We start from the raw sequence: 18248 nt of genomic DNA, 5'->3' as shown, positions 1-18248 counted from the left end.
CTGAGAATAGTCAGATACATTTGCAACTAATGCTCGTATCATTTCTTTCTGCTACTCCTGCCTTTTTCTCTTATCTGTTCTCAGTATTCCTGCCTATTTTTAGATAACCATGTACATTTATATAGAAAATAGGGCACATTTAGTTTTTTTTACACCATTAGAGTCACTAAATTCTGACACAGTTTATAATTTACAATCGTTATTACTGTTTTTGTCTACCTCTGCTACAAATGCTAAGAAGCTTTTTTTCAGTGATGTATCCAAGAGTCTGACATGGTGCCCAGATTATAATAGACTTCCAGTGAAATATTTGATGGCTGAATACATTAACTCTCCAGAGAGGGAAGCTTGAGAGGGAATCTGCTTGAGTTAGTATTTGCTTGGCCTTGTGCACCAGTGCAACCAAATCTCCTTGATCTGCCTTCCCTTTTTACACCTGTACCTGATGCTGGACTCACTGACACAGTATCTTTCCAAGGCTATCTCCTGTGGAACTTCTTAGAAAATCCCAGGTGGAGAAACAACGAAAGAGATTTGCAACACCCATTGTAATACTGACTTTCTGTTTGAACAACCAATATCAGACGCTGTTCAGCTTGAGTCCCTAGAACCCAGATGGCATGCTAAGTATAGACTGCTTGTGCCATCCACACTTTTTCTTCAGCACAATTATGTTAACAGATTAGACACAGATAGATAATACAAGTTTCTGAATGTGTTAGTGGTTTAGTTCATTATTGAAGCTTGTAGATGCTTGCCTTGTCTGCTTTCTTTTCACAAATATTCTTTGGGGAAATTCAGGAAGGTATTTTCATGTGTGTCTGTGTTTTGCTTACTTGCCTCAAAACATGATTTTTTTTTTTCCCCAAGTTACTTAGCTATATGGACCTAGAAAGGGCAAAAAGCAATAATAAAATTCTGCAGTACCAGCCTGAGTCATGTACTTTGCCATCCTAAATGTATTTTAACACTGTTGGCTATAACCAGTGTTTTTGCATTACTTATCTTGAAGGAATACAAAACCCTTTGTAGATTAAAGAGTCAGAGTGATGATAGCTAACACTACATATATAAATGTATAGTGGTAGTGTTAGTTGCTCAGTCGTGTCTGACTCTTTGCAAGTCTATGGACTGTAGGCCACCAGGCTCCTCTGTCCATGGAATTCTCCAGGCAAGAATACTGGAGTGGGTAGACGTTCCCTTCTCCAGGGGATCTTTCCAACCCAGGGATCGAACCCAGGCCTCCTGCATTGCAGGCAGATTCCTTACCGTCTGAGCAATGAGGGAACCCCATATGTGTGTGTCTCCCTCTCTCTCTCTCTCTCTCTATATATATATATATATATGCCTTTTTCCCTCTCCTCAATATGTGTCACTTGGTTTTTAAAGATTTCCAGGCTCTGTTCCTCTCCCAGAGTTGGACCTTTTTTCCTTTGTTTCCATTTTCCCTGCTCTGCTCAATTTTGATTTCACTTCCAACAGTTTTTCCTCAATATGGGGTCTGTCTTGGAATAGAGATTTGAGTGGTTGCTTTTGAAAATTCATGTGTCCCAAGCTGTTCTAGCCTCTTTTGGAACTTCTCGAAGACCCTTTGCACTCATATGCTCTTGGAGTAGACAAAACCACTTCAGTTTTTACTTCCTGTATTCAGATCGGCCTGCCTGGTTCCAGTGAATGTCTTTGGATTATCCTGTTCGTTCTCTGCTTACTCCCACTTGGACTCTGGTACCATATGTGCCTTGTGCCCTGGCTTATCAGTACCTGTTCATGTTTCAGCAATCAAGAGGATGAGAATTTTTCGTTTAACTGTGTTGAATTATTTTCTTCTTTTTTTTTGCAATTTACTTGATATAGATAGGTAATGGGCAGACAGATAGATACTGAGTTTTTTTCTTTTAATGTAGAAATTAAGGGATATTAAACAAAAATCTATGCTACCACTGTCACTCTCCACCTGGAACTTGACCTCACCGATTATATTTCTCAGTTTCTGAGTAGTTAAGCTTTTTTTGTTTATATTTAAAATTACAGTTTTAATCTGATAGTACGTAAAACCCCTACCATTTGGATTTTTAAGTAGTTTCTCTGCATAATGTATACTGTCTGCTTTTCTAAATGCACTATGGATTTAGGAAAATATTTGTTTCCCTGTTTTATGTGCTCCTGATTCTGTCTGCTGTTTTCTAACAGATCTTTTTGAAAGTTCAATCTGTAGTTGCTGTCTCTACTTCCTCACATTACATGTTCACCTTGTGTTCTCTGTTTAAATGAACATTCCCAACCTTTCATTGAAAGTGCATTTGTTTGTTACCCATGCACAAGGTTGATGTCAGTTCAGTTCAGTTCAGTTCAGTTGCTCAGTCATGTCTGACTCTTTGCGACCCCATAAATCACAGCACGCTAGGCCTCCCTGTCTATCACCAACTCCCGGAGTTCACTCAGACTCACGTCCATCGAGTCAGTGATGCCATCCAGCCATCTCATCCTCTGTCGTCCCCTTCTCCTCCTGCCCCCAATCCCTCCCAGCATCCCAGTCTTTTCCAATGAGTCAACTCTTCGCATGAGGTGGCCAAAGTACAAATTTAATATTAATAGTCATATTCCCATCTTCATCTTACTCAACCAACAAAACCAACCAAGACTTTCTTCTTGCAACATTCCTTTTCCTGGACATCCTTGACACAATGCTCTCCTGATTTCCTCCTACTTAATTGTTCACTTTTTTGTTAGTTCTGATAAGGGGGTTGCCCTAAACTTCCTTTCAGTTTTAAATGACTCATATCCAGTCTTTACCAGGCCCTCTCACCTTTCACTCCAAATTATGTGCGCATCAACTTGGTTTTATCTGCAAAGATGTTACACTTGTACAAGCTACTATCATAGCTAGAAAAATCTAGTGTCCTTCTTGTTAATGTCCCTGCTTTTCTTTATCATCTCTTCCTCACCCAGAAGCCAGAATATTTTTCTTGAGAGTAAGATCATGTTATTATATGACTTAACTCTTATAAAACATTCCAAACTCTTTATCATGCTAAAGACCTAGGTGAATTAACCCCAACTTGTCACACTGTACTCATTTTGTAGCTCACACTACTGCAGCTGTTGTGACTTCAGTTTCTTAAACATCTCTAGCCTAAGCATGCTATCCTCTAAGCCTCGAATTCTCTTCTAACAGATCTTTGTGTGGCTTTACCATTCTTTTGTATGTCAGCTTACCTATGGCTTCAGTAAGTCTGGCTTACTGAACTGCCTGATCTAAACTAGCTACGTAGCCTTCTCCTTCATCACATCACCTTATTTTTCTTTGGAATATTTGCCATTATCGAAAATTATGATATCCACTTATGAGTCTACCTGGTTATTTTCTGTCTCCTGCTATTGGGATGCCAATTCCAAGAGACAAGGAACTTTGTCTTATTTACAAGGTTGTCCCCAGCTCCTAGAACAGAGCTTCTTAAGCAGTATTTCTTTGAATCTTTCTTCATGATCTGAATGACTGAATAAATTAATTTTCTGTCTGCTTGTTCAGATCAGTTATGAAAGAGATACACATATTAAAATTTTACTATTTAATTATGTTACCTAATTCTTATTGAAGTCCAACCTTGTGTTTTCACTTATTTGGCCTGCATATTATTTTTATGAATTATTTGTGCCTTTTATGTTTTATTAGACCAGGTTTTGATTTTGAATTTCACTTTGCTATTTATATTATCCTTCATGGCTTCATTGTTGTTGTTTTTAAGAGCCAATTTTTTTTTTCTTCCCTCACAATCCTTTATATTTTGGCTATAGGTGTGTCACTGTTGTGGATGTGCTGTCTATAGAAAACATAAAGTAAATTATGCCTTTTAACATGCTATGGAAATCTCTTTCTTTTGATGAAGATTCAGTCTGTCACATTTAATGCAACTGCTTCTATACTTCATCTTATTCTTTTATTTTTAAGCTTATTATTTATTTCGTTTCTTTTTTCTTTGTATTTACTAATTTATTCAAGTCTTTATTCAAGTTCTTTTTCTTTATTATTTTATTTCTCAACACTGTCTAATTTTACCTTCCTAATCCAATTTATCTTAAACCAATTTCATTTATTAGGATTTAAAAATAATTATCCTTTTGAAGATTATCCAGTTAGTTCTCAATTGCTGTATTCTGAATCATCTTACTATGGTTTTAAGTTATTGTTGACAGTATTATTTGGTAAGCTTTGTTTGTAAGATACTCTCATGGACAGTACCTGGGGAGATGATTCATCTGTATCATTTCCATTTTAAAAGATGTTTGTTCTTAAATTTTTTAAAATGTTTTCACCTAGAACCAATCTCCTATAGCAATTATCTTTCCTCAGTCTCTGTGTAAATGCTTTGTAATTCTTCAAATGCTTAGAAGCATTTTGGAAATGAATGTTATTATATTTAAGCTTTCATGTATATACAAAAATTTAACTATCTTCACGACTCACTATAATTCTTTGTTTTATATAAGAAACAATATTTCTTATTTTAGAATGCCATTTCATTTCCTTGCCCTGAAAACTGGTACAATTATGAAATTCATTTCCTTTGTTTTCCTTCACTCATGGATTATATCCCTGTCTGCCTTTTGTCTAATGTCTGAAAATGGTTTTTCTGTATATTTTGTATAGTTTTTAGTTCTTTAAGATGAGAGAAATCTCATATTTGTTAGTCTATTTTCAATGGAAGTGGAAATTGTATTACATATTTTTGAAAGATTTACATAAAAGATTATTAAAGGGGAAGGAGATTTCAAGAACTTAATTGTTCACCTCCAGCTACCTGGAAAAATTCACTAGTGTTGACCAGCTCCTTTATACATGATGTAAAAGCATGATATTTATTGTATTATGCCTACTATATACCAGATATTATGGTAATAATTTTATTTCTATTAATTGAGTTAGTCTTTCCTCTAACACAATGAAGTAGATGCTTTTATTATTACTGTTCACACATGGGACAAAAGTAGGTTAAATAGGTTTCCAGGATATTTACACCTAATAAGTGAAAAAATTGGCTTTTCATATCAAGTATTCTCTACTTACATGCTACATTATTGACTAGTACAATGTATAATAATTCTTCTTCAAGAAATGTTTTACAATATGATCTCTATAATGTTAACAAAAGTGGAGAACAACTTTAGATTATTGACTTCTCTCCTGAAATCATTAACATGAAAATATAAACTTTTAATATGTTTTATTCTTTCAGGGGTTTATAACAAAATAATTGCAGCTTCATTAGACAATAATACATGAGAAAAACCAGTTCCCTCTGTTTCCTTTGTAGAGTTGAAATTAATTTTTTTATCTCATAAGCAATTATCAACTGTATTGATAGAAAAATATGACCATTATTAGATGTAGAAATGCATTTGCATGTTTTAGTTAGGCATATTTTATAGGATTTCAAGTGACAATCTTAGCATAGATTACTGAAATAATTTTATAATAGTTTTCTTAAAGCATTTAGTGTTATAGCCTGTGTAAAGGTTGTATTCAGTTTTTGGATGTATGAGATGTTGTCAATGAAATTTTGGTTCTAGCACAAATGATTTATAATATGGTAATCCAAATTTCTTGATGATTTAAAAATATTGTATTTACAAATGCCATGAAACATCACCACTTTGAAGAAGAACATAGATTCAGTAAGTTTCAAACTTCCTTTTATTTTGATTTTTCAGATTGCGTTCTCACAACACAACACAATCATGGATCTTGTGCAGTTTTTTGTCACCTTCTTCAGGTAATTTGCTTTTATTGACTTTGAATGTGTTAAATCTGTATTCTGATGGCCTGTCAATCTGTTAGGTAGTATCAGTTCTTTAACCTTGAATATGATACAGTGTGTCTTGTATAGTTTTATGTACTTAAATATATACTGCAGAGCGGAAGAAACATATTCGACATGTACTATTACAGGATTATTTTGCTATACTACTATTTAATAGCTAGTTAATTTAGTGGAAAGAAGATAATAACCTTGCGTTCTACTGTCACATAAGTAATTAAAGCCTGTTTTAATTAGTGAAATTAACAGTGTTTTCATCATATTGATTAGGTACGTTTCCTAGCATTAAAATCAATTTCTTGGATTTCTTAAGTTGTTATTGTATGTACTTAGCAATGTGACAAAATCAATAGGGGATGAGAAAAAGGATGTATTTTTTTGCCCGCAAAGAGCATGTAATCTGGAAGTACTAAATGTGACCTAGACCTTTCCATAATTTCCTAGAACTTTAGTTATTTGAGATGTTAACAGTAGGTTCACTAAAAAGGGTTCCATAATTAAATATGTTTGGAAAATACTATGTATACTAAAGTTAAATAGGTCTCTTTATCTCACAGTTTTTAATGTGTTCATTTGCAGTGTATCGTTATAAAAGAGAGGATAGATTTTGTAGCATTTCTCAAAACCTAAAAGTTCTTTTCATAGAGCATTTATGTTCATTTCCATGGGATGTAACTAAACAATGGGTGAGGAGAAGAAGCTGAGTTTCACTGATAGAATATCTGAGACATGGCATCTAGTTTGGTGGGCTGGGGTGGGTGGCGAGGGAAGTTCTCAAGGGAGGGGACATATGTATACATGTAGACAATTCACTGCATTGTACAGCAGAGACTAACACAACATTATAAAGCAGTTATACTCCAATAAAATAAAAAGACCTAGTTGGTCAATACAGTACTTAAAAAAAATATTATCTTTATTAACACGATTATGATGTGTACAGCTTATACTGATCCACAGGGTGCCTTTGTGTGAATTAGACAATCGTGTCTCCTCCTTCTGGTAGACATAGCCCCACATCACAGCACAAAGATGCAGATGATTTTGACCTTCACTCACCACGTTGTCTGGGCTGCTTTGTACAGTAAAGAAAGTGAAAGTTGCTCAGTCGTGTCCGACTCTTTGTGACTCCATGGACTGTATAGTCCATGGAATTCTCCAGGCCAGAATACTGGAGTGGGTAGGCGTTCCCTTCTCCAGGGGATCTTCCCAACCCAGAGGTTGAACCCAGGTCTCCCACATTGCAGGCAGATTCTTTACCAGCTGAGCCACAAGGGAAGCTTTGTACAGTAAAGAACCTGTTAAATCCAGGCCTTTACACAGATGGTATGCCCAGTACTTCCTCTGCACCTAAGTAAATGATAAGTATTGGTTATCTTATCAAGATACCATACAATACTTGAATTCCTAATCCCTTATCCACAGGAGTGAGCAAACATTTTTTATAAAGGGCTGGTTAGTAAATAATTTCAAGATTTGTGGGCTATAAGGTGTCTGTGGTGCTAAAGCAGCCTGAGTCAGGTTGGAAACAAATGGGAGTGACTATTTATGTTCCAATAAACCTTTACTAGAATGAAAATAGCTGGTAGCCTGAATATGGGCTTCCCTGTTGGTGCTAGTGGTAAACAACCTTCCTGCAAATGCAGGAGACATGAGAGACCTGGGTTCCATCCCTGGGTGGGGGACATCCCCTGGAGGAGGTCATGGCTACCCACTCCAGTATTCTTGCCTGGAGAATCCCATGGACAAAGGAGCCTGGTAGGCTGTAGTCCATAGGGTCACAGATTTGGACACTACTAAAGTGACTTAACGTGCACACAGGCTGAATCCTGCCTGTGGACACAATTTGTCCAACTACTGATCTAACTTATGCCTGAATGCCTTTAATGGCAGGAAACAGAACATCTCTTGTGATAGCATTTTCTAATTTCAGATAATTAGTTGTTCTTTATAATTGAGATGAAATCTGCCTCCCTGGGATAGCTATTCTAATTTACCCATATGGGCCCATCCATAGCAAGTCTAATTCCTTCATCTCCATTTACGGCCTTCCAGTTTTCTAAACTCTTTTCTCCAATTCACACATTATCTGTTTGGTTATTTGCTTCTTGTCAGAATCCTTGCCATGTTAGTCACTTTGCTCTGAAAACAATCAGGTTGGTCTGTCCCTTCAAAACATTAATTTCCAAAATTTAATGCTGAAAACATATTTCTTACTAACATTGCAGAGTTCATTCATATTTAAATTTGTCCCTTAAAGATGAAATTTGAGGAAACATCTTAAATATATTTAAACACTTTCTGATTTTATACTTGTGAATATTAAGGGATATTAAAACTTAATGATGTTACAATGTTTTTGAAAAGTGTTAGAAGTTATAATTGAACGAGGTTTACTTAATGCATAAAACTAAAAGTTTTTGACAGGATAATGTAGATGTTAATATACTGAAAAGTTTATTTTGTATAAAAATTAACAAAGCTGAATTGATAAAGTATTTAAGTGTTTAGGGTTTTAGTTTAAGCTTTTGAATTTGTGTGTTCAATAGCTCTTTTATTAAGTAAAAGAAAGCAAGTGTTAATGTGTACCATGTCTTAGAGATGATCCTATTTATTATGTTGGCATCATAGACAAAGTAATATACTCTCGTTATTGTGTGAGATCAAATGTATTTGATGGTTTTTTTATCATTTAAATTTTTTCAGTAGTGAAATGTAAATTAGATGATTTTAGAATTGTCTCATTGTTAAGGAAAATCATGGACAGAATACTTTTAAGTTTATTTTTATATTAAGTAGACTTACTGTTAAATTTTAAAAGAGAGTTTTAGTTCAGCTTTTATGGACAGCCTTCAGTCAGGCCACTATTACTGCTGTTGCTGTCACTGTATTACTGATGTAGTACAGCTGAAGTGTCAGCCTTTCATTTAGCCAAGGTTTAAAGGAGGCCAGTGTCAGCCTTTTACTTTTATACTGGGAATAGTTCTGGTGGTAAATGTAATTCAGTCAGTACTAGTTAGATCATTTATAGTCACAGCCTGGCTCTGGTCTTAGCTTTCGGCGCCATCTAAGCAGATTACCTGAAAGTGAAGTCGCTCAGTCGTGTCCGACTCTTAGCGACCCCATGGACTATAGCCTACCATGCTCCTCCGTCCATGGGATTTTCCAGGCAAGAGTACTGGAGTGGGCTGCCATTTCCTTCTCCAGAGGATCTTCCCGACCCAGGGATCAAACCCGGGTCTCCCGCGTTGTAGGCAGACGCTTTACCATCTGAATCACCAGGGGAGCCTAAGCAGAACCTAGTTCCTCTGAATCTCAGTCCTTTTAGGTTTTATTCTGTATTGGAGTGTAGCCAATTAACAATGTTGTGATAGTTTCAGGTGAACAGCGAAGGTATTCAGACATATATAAACATACACAAATATGTATGTCCTTTATCGTAATAGAATTAAAAGGTGTGGTTGTTAGAGCCTGCAGTGTACTGTAATATACAACAGTGAGTAATTAAAAAATTGACAGAAATCATTTAAGAAATAAAGACTTTTCTGGTATGTAAAATCGAAAAGCAAGTCTGTGAATCTGAAAAGTCTGAATTTTTTAAAGAAGTTCAGCCTGGTAAATTAAGTGGAGATATAGCAAGGACCCTGTACCATTTAGATTTTTAAATGGTGGTTCTAATTTTCACTGTCCTACAAGGATTACATAATGCCTTTGATTTACCATCTTGACCAAATGGAGGATATTTTCAGAGGTTGCCACTTGGTCTTTCTTATCTTTCTTGATAGATCTTACCTCACAGGCCAGAGACACAGTGTAGGGGTTTACTCCAACCACTTTGTACATAAATTCTAATTATACACTTGAAAAGTAAGGAAATTATCACTTGTTGTTGTTCAATCACTAAGTTGTGTCTAACTCTTTGTGAACCCATGAACTGCAGCCAGGCTTCTCTGTCCATCACTATCTCCCTGAGTTTGCTCAAACTCATATCCATAGAGTCAGTGATGCCATCCAACCATCTCATCCTCTGTTGCTCCCTCCTCTTACCCTCAATTTTTCCCAGCATCAGGGTCTTTCCAATGAGTCAGTCAGTTCTTTACATCAGATGGCCAAAGTGTTGGATCTTCAACATCAGCTTCAGTTCTTCCAATGAATATTCAGGGTTGATTTCCTTTAGGACTGACTGGTTTGATCTCTTTGCTGTCCAAGGGACTCTCAAGAGTCTTCTCCAGCACCGCAGTTCAAAAGCATCAATTCTTCAGCATTCAGCCTTCTTTATAATTCAACTCTCACATCCATACATGGCTACTGGAAAAACCATGCTGCTGCTACTGCTGCTAAGTCGCGTCAGTCGTGTCCGACTCTGTGTGACCCCATAGATGGAAGCCCTCTGTTCCTGGGATTCTCCAGGCAAGAACACAGGAGTGGGTTGCCATTTCCTTCTCCAGTGCATGAAAGTGAAAAATGAAAGTGAAATTGCTCAGTCGTGTCCAACTCTTAGCGACCCCATGGACTGTAGCCTACCAGGCTCCTCCGTCCATGGGATTTCCCAGGCAAGAGTACTGGAGTGGGGTGCCATTGTCTTCTCCATAGCTTTGACTATATGGACATTTGTCAGCAAAGTGATGTCTCTGCTTTTTAATACACTGTTTAGGTTTGTCATAGCTATTCTTCCAAGGAGTAAGCATCTTTTAATTTCACGGCTGCAGTCACCATCCACATTGATTTTGGAGCTCAAGAAAATGAAATCTGACAGTCTCTACATTTTCCTCATCTGTTTAAGTTTTTCATAGCTATTCTTCCAAGGAGCAAGCATCTTTTAATTTCATGGCTGCAATCACCATCCACATTGATTTTGGAGCTCAAGAAAATGAAATTGACAGTTTCTACATTTTCCTCATCTGTTTGCCATGATGTGATAGGACCTGATGCCATTATCACAGGGTGGATGTATAGACACAGTTTCCTAGTATGAGCCAGGATTTAGCCAGAATTTGTTATCTGGACCCTGGAGATACCCCAACTCTAACAAGGGGCCTTGGTGGTGTTCTAGTCATTGGCTATCTGGGTCATCACTAACCCTGTCTCTTATAGTAATGAAAATATATATTAATTTGTCTTGCACTGAGTATATACCCATAAATATACTTGTGAATATACCCGAATAAACATGAATCTCTTTATAAAGTAGTCATACACATGTTCCTTTGGGAATCATTTTATGCACTTTTCAAGATGTTTCAAGACAACCTTTCTTCTGTGAACTCAGCTACCTGTTCAGTCAATGGATTCTGGATTTGTAAATTAACTCATCTTGGAACTGAGCAGAGGATCACAATCGTCTCTTGGGGCAACAACCCTCAGCCTTTACCCCTCCATTCCTACTTCAAGTAATGTTAAGTAGCACCATTGTTAGCTGCCCACCTATTTTGCCCCTCGTATAGATACCGTCCATTAATAGTCATCCCACAGTTCTTTGTTGGGCAGCACCCTTGTCTGCTTCTCCAGGCTTGTTGATCATTATCCTAATTGTGACCCCTGGCTTCTGACAGTTAAACACTGACCCTTGGTCTTTTTCACTTTGGGACTCCATCACTTAATGCCTAACTCTGTCACTGCCTCTCCTGTTGTCAGCTTTGATCTTCAGAAGAAAGCCATCACTGAACTTAGTGTGCCCTTTCATCAGCAGATTCCTCATGGCCTCGGTGAATGATGCATCCCATGGAAAGTAATCTTCTGGTAGTTCTTCTGACCTTACACAATACATTCTTTCTGGCACATTTCCTCCTGTCAGCTTCTTTATTCTCTTTCTCTTCCGTCTTCTCAGGGAACTCAGGCATTTCCATTTCACTTTGCATTGGCCATTGCTTTATTCAGACTTCTAAGAGTCACTTCTTCTTCAACTTTGCACCATCCCCATACTTTCATAGGATATTGCATTTCCTGGTCCTGAGACTGTGCACCAAAATTCATGAATTCTTGCTGATTCCATCCCCCAGGATCAGATACCACTGATGTCTAATTCCTGTTATACTCCCCTGGCTGTTGCCATTACCTGCTAGCCAGTTCTTGCAGCTCTTCCAAGTATATAATCTCCTTCCTTTTTTATCAGCCCAGGATGCATTATGCTGTCATTAAACCCTAGTTATCAGTCTAGCAACCAGGAAAGGAGACGTTGACAGCTTGTTGAGGAAACGACCCTATTGTTTCTATAGTTGTTGAACTGACTTCCTCAAAAACCTCCATCTAGATATTTCATTTTAGATATTCCTATCCCATATTTCAAGAGCTCCAATTTTCCCAAGCATGGCCATGGTCTTTACATAAGAGGACTGCTCTAGCTGAGGAGTCTATCATCTCTGGAGCTCTGCAGCTCTCACCCTTGGATCATTAGTCTGCTGCTCATTCATATTGGCTCTTCCACTATCAGGGATAGGGGTCTGAATTAAAGCTATAAAAGAGACCCTCTGGCTCTTATATTTAGCCTGTAATATTTGTTAATGGCCTTCAGTTTCTCAGTAGCCCTTTGCCGGGTTAATGCAAACATTCAGTAATTATCCAACTCCACTATCTTTTGAAAACATTTTCACCACTGGTGAAATCTTCAGCAGTTGAAGTCTTCTTCCAGGGATGAATCAAGCAACATGGGTGGTTTCCCTTTAGCCTGCCAAGTAGTGAGTGAGCCAATTGCAAATCTCAGTTTTACCTCCTGCTATCTTAGACTATGAGTCCTCAGAGAAGTGGAGACCAGAATGGCATTAGCCATGCAGTGAATGTATTAGGGGGAACTCTTGTGACGGAAAGATCAGGGGAGAAGGTGAGAGATCTTTTAGACCACAGTGCCAGTCTGACATTTGTGAAGTGGAGCAGGAAGAAACGAAAGCTGAATGGAAGAGCCTAATTGTGTAATTTAGATTCCATTGCAGTCATATGTAAAGTCTAACAAGGTCAGTGGTGAGTCTTCAAGTCAAACTGCATGTACAGAGGAGTTACTCATCTCTCAGGATCAGGCCTTCCTTGCTGTCACTGCCATGCTCAGAAAGTGTAGCCTTTAGTGATTACTTTCTGTCTCTATGATCTTTACTAATCTAGTTATCTGATGTAAGTAATACCATATAGTACTTGTCCTTCTGTTACTGGCTTGTTTCACTTAGCATAATGTTCTCAAGGCTCATTCATGTTGTGATATATGTAAGAATTTCCCTTCTTTTAAGGCTGAATTATATTCCGTTATATGTATTATATATACCACATTTTGATTATCCATTCACCTGTTGATGGACACTTGGGTTGCTTCCCTGTTTAGCTGTTGTGAATGATACTTCTGTGAATATAAGTATGTATTTAAGATCTTGATTCAGTTCTTTTGGGTATATTCCCAGAGGTGAAATTGCTGAGTCATATGGTAATTCTATTTTTAACGTTCTGAAGGGCCTCCATACTGTTTAATTGTACTGTCCGCATTCTCAGCAGCAGTGCCACGGGTTCCGATTTTTCCATATTCTCACCAAACATGTGCAATTTTCATTCTTCTCCTTCCTTCCTTCCTTTTCATAGTAGCCATCCTAGTGGATGCAACTTGGCATGTCTTTGTGGTTTTGATTTGCATTTCTTTAATGATTACTGCTGATAAGAGCATTTTCATGTGCTTATTTGCCATTCATGTCTTTTTTGGGTCTATTCTTTTGCCCATTTTTATGCCAGTATCATATTCTCTTGATTACTGTAGATTTGTAGTAAATTTTGAAATCTGGAAGTGTGGATCCTCCATCTTTGTTCTTTTTCAAGATTTTTTCGGGCTACTTAGGGTCCTAAAATTCAAATGGATATGGGTATCCAGATAATTATGTGAGCTTTCCCCCTTTTTGTTAATATGGTGTATGACATTGATGCTGTTTATATGTTAGACCATCCTTGCATTTCACGAATAAATCCTTTTTGGTCACCATATATAATTCTTTTAATCATAATAATTTCCCTTTTTCTGTGTCGTTATTCATAAAGAATGTTAGTACTTTTCTTGTGTCTTTGTCTGACTTTGGTATATCAGGATAATGCCGGTCACATGGATTGAGTTAGGAATTGTTTCCTTTTCTTTAATGTCTGGAACAATTGGAGAAGGATTGGTATTAGTTCTTTTTGAAATGCTTGGTGGAATTCATCAGTGAGGCTATCAGGCCCCAGGCTTTTCTTTGTCAGGAGATTTTTGATTACTGATTCAGTCTCTTTACTAGTCATAGTTCTAGACATTCAGTCAGTTTTTTCATGATTCAAGCTTGGTTGCTTTTGTTTTTTCCTTAAATCACAAATTCCTAAATTGTCCATTTCCTCTAGGTTACACAGTTTGTTGGTGTGCATTTGTTCATAAAACACTCTAATAAATCCTTTTTATCATTTTAGGATGAGTAGTATTATCTGTACTATATTTATTTTTAATTTATTTTTAGTAAGTTGAATCTTCTTGCCTTTTTTTCCCCCTTAGTAAATCTGGCCAAAAGTTTGTTAGTTTTGTTTTTCTGTTTGACGAACCGATTGCTGGTTATGTTGATTTTACTCTATTATTTTGTATTTCATTTATCTCTGTTTTAATCTTTATTATCTCCTTCCTTTTGCTAACTTTGGGTTTAGTTCTTTTTCTGATTCCTTAAGTTTAAAGTTAGGTTGTTGATTTGAGAGCTTTCTTGTTTTTCCATGAGAACATTTATAGTTAAACCTTTCTTCCTTAGCACCACTTTCGCTGAGTCCCATCAGTTTTAATATGTTCTGTTTTCATTTTCATTTGTCTCTAAGTAGTTTCTGATTTCCCTTGTGATTTCTTCTATAAGCTGTTGGTTGTTCAAGAGTCTGGTGTTTCATTTCCCCAAATTTGTGAATTTTCCAGGTTTTTTTTTTCTGTTAATTTATTTCTAGCTGTATTTTGCTGTGGTTGAAGGAGATACATTTCATGATAGCCATTATTTTAAATTTATTGAGACAATTTGTGACCTAAAATATGTATAGCCTGGACAATATCTCATGTGCATTTGAGAAGAATGTGTATCCTGTTGTTGGCAATGTGTTTTATATATGTCTGTTCACTAGTTGGTTTATTGTGTTGTTCTAATTCTCTGTTTCCTTTCTTCTGTTTACCTGATGTTCCTATCCATTATTTAAAGAGGAGTTTGAATTGTTGTTTTAACAATTTTGAATTCTCTTTGTCTCTAGTGAAATTTCAGTCTTAATTTATATCTTGTTTTATATAAACTTAGTATCATTTTGTTAGAATTTCCCTGGTAAATCTAATTACTTTCAGCATTTTTTATCTTATTAGATTTTAAATGTGTCTTGTACACCACAAATAACTGGACATTGTTTATTCTGTTTTAATAATCTGAAAAATCTCTGACTTTTAAAGTGACAGGTTTAATAAATTTCTATTTATTGTGATTACTAATGTATTTTAGTTTTTTCTTCATCTTTTCACTTTTTAAAATGCTTTCTCAAGTCATCTTTCTTTCTTCTCCCCTGCTTTCTAAGAAATTGAATATCCTTTTAATATCCTTTATTTTTTTCCTTTTATCAGTTTAAGGATTATACATTTTATATTTTTTCTTTGATGACTATCCTTAAATTTTAACATGTATATTTTTTCTAACCAGCATTAATGTTAATCAGTGTCTTTTTTTTCCTACTCCTAAATCATATAGGAACACTAGAAAATTTGAAACTTCCAATTTTACATACAGTTGTTTAATTTTCAATTCATTTTCTAATTTAAATTTATTTTTTAAAATAGCCTTATTGAGATATTTAAAGTGTAACTCATCTATTTAAATCGTAAAGTTCAATGGCTCTGCAGCCATCTTCACAGTAATTTTAGAACATTTTCATCACCCCCCAAATAAACTGTATGCACATTTGTAGTCATTTCCCATCCCTCTCAGACATCCTAAGTTTTAAACAGTCACTGATCTAGTTCCTGTCCATAGATTATCCTATTCGGAACATTGTCGTATAAATGGAATCATACAGTACGTGCTCTTTTGTGACTGGATGCTATCACCTGTGACAGTGTTTACAAGATTTGTCCATGATGTGTATGTATCAGTGCATCATTGCTTTTTATTGCTAAATAATATTCCATTGTATGTATAAGACACTTTTCATTTCTCCTTTTTTGGTTGATGGGCATTTGAAGTTTTACCTCTTTTTGGTTCTTGTGAATTATGCCACTGTGAACATTTGTGTTCAAGTTTTTGTGTGGCTATATGTTGTGCTTCTCCTGAGTATGTACCTGGGAGGGGCAGTGATAAGTCGTATGGTAACTCTGGACTTAGCATTGTGAGAAACTGGCAAACCATTTTCCAAATGAGTTGCACCATTTTACATTCTCACTAGGAATGTATGAGCGTTCCAGTTTCACCATATTCTCAGTAACATTCTTTTATCTCTCTTTTTTTGGTTATAGCCATCTTAGTGGGTATAAAGTGCCAAAAGAAATGGTGAAACTATTTTGGAGGATCCAGAAAGGAAAGGGTTAGGGATCTAAAGAAGAGAAAAAGAAAGAAAAAATAGGAGTTTAGCAATTAAAAACAAGAATAATCAAAGATGACCTTATAGAAGTAAGAATGTGAGTGGGAAGAATAATTTAAAATTAATACAGTGATCAAGATTTAGGAAAATGAAGCAATCATGTTGTCCACGAAGATATTTCAAAAGACAAAAAGGAGAGATGTAACAAGGAGAGAGGTAAACCTAAGTCATTAGTATCAAAATGGCATAGCCCAGAGGGGTATGTGCTATAAACATTCTTTTTTTTTAATGCTATAAGAACAAAGAACGCTGGTAGAATGAAAAATACAAGTCCTCCTCTTCCAAAGTAAAATTATGATAATGGATATGTGAATGGAAATAAGGCCTGAAGATACAGATTTCCCTAAGTAGAAACCATAAATTAAATCTTATTATATTGGAGGTTTCTTCAGGAATTCTCTCCCTGGCTTTGCTATAGAAGAAAACAGACATATAGGTCCCAACTGTTCTTTTAAACCAAAATACCAAATATGGCTCGAGTAAAAATGTGCCAAGTTCATTGCAACTTAGCTAAACCAGTGCTCCATGTCTCATTTTCAATGCTGAGATTTAGAACACTATAGACTAAAACATACTTCTGTAAGAGTGATATCAGTAACATCACATTTTCACCAGAATGTTGACTAACAATTCAAAATAACATGTCCTAAACTTTCTGTCTTGGCAAACAGCTCTTTTTTCTATTAATAGCATTTTCTAGCTCAGTTATGGGCACTGCTGCTCCCCCTGTGTCAATACATTTAATCCATGCATAAAACCTGATTCTTCCTTCAGTCTATCAATCTATTATATTCAAAACAGCAAAAATGATTTTTAACATAATTTATGAGAATCCATTGTTTAAAAGCTTCCCTTCACATTTATAATTCAAACTAGACTTACAAATTCCTCTGAAACCAGGCCTAATTATATGCCTCCTCTCATACTCTCCACGAATTTGCTATATTACAGTCTCTTTTTCTTTGAAGGTATCTGGTTTATTTCTTGTCTGTTCTGTTTTTCATTCCTATAAAGTCTTTTAAAATTATTGTGCAGTAAAATTCCACTTGGTGGGATACAGCCATATGAATTCTAAAATATGTATCAGTTCAGTTCAGTCGCTCAGTCGTGTCCGACTCTTCGCGACCCCATGAATCACAGCACGCCAGGCCTCCCTGTCCATCACCAACTCCCGGAGTTCACTCAGACTCACATCCATCAAGTCAGTGAGGCCATCCAGCCATCTCATCCTCTGTCGTCCCCTTCTCCTCCTGCCCCCAATCCCTCCCAGCATCAGAGTCTTTTCCAATGAGTCAACTCTTCGCATGAGGTGGCCAAAGTACTGGAGTTTCAGCTTTAGCATCATTCCTTCCAAAGAAATCCCAGGGCTGATCTCCTTCAGAATGGACTGGTTGGATCTCCTTGCAGTCCAAGGGACTCTCAAGAGTCTTCTCAACACCACAGTTCAAAAGCATCAATTCTTCGGCGCTCAGCCTTCTTCACAGTCCAACTCTCACATCCATACATGACCACAGGAAAACCCATAGCCTTACTAGACGGACCTTTGTTGGCAAAGTAATGTCTCTGCTTTTGAATATGCTATCTAGGTTGGTCATAACTTTCCTTCCAAGGAGTAAGCGTCTTTTAATTTCATGGCTGCAATCACCATCTGCAGTGATTTTGGAGCCCCCCCAAAAATAAAGTCTGACACTGTTTCCACTGTTTCCCTATCTATTTCCCATGAAGTGATGGGACCGGATGCCATGATCTTTGTTTTCTGAATGTTGAGCTTTAAGCCAACTTTTTCACTCTCCTCTTTCGCTTTCATCAAGAGGCTTTTTAGTTCCTCTTCACTTTCTGCCATAAGGGTGGTATCATCTG

The 18248-nt window shown here is 36.5% G+C and overlaps 1 protein-coding gene across 2 annotated transcripts in view; it reads left to right on the top strand.

The window, feature by feature from the left end:
* Positions 1-18248, top strand: part of ATRNL1 (attractin-like 1) — a 779810-nt gene that overhangs the window by 304297 nt on the left and 457265 nt on the right. For both annotated transcript variants that reach the window (XM_010859292.1, XM_010859293.1), the window contains exon 25: positions 5710-5771. In XM_010859292.1, the coding sequence (XP_010857594.1) occupies positions 5710-5771 (62 nt within the window). The remainder of the gene's footprint in view (positions 1-5709; positions 5772-18248) is intronic.

Source organism: Bison bison, unplaced genomic scaffold (assembly GCF_000754665.1).
Source record: "Bison bison bison isolate TAMUID 2011002044 unplaced genomic scaffold, Bison_UMD1.0 scf7180017864456, whole genome shotgun sequence".
Taxonomy (NCBI): Eukaryota; Metazoa; Chordata; class Mammalia; order Artiodactyla; family Bovidae; genus Bison; species Bison bison.
Note: the sequence above shows the minus strand (reverse complement) of the source record. Positions and strands in the feature narration are given on the sequence as shown.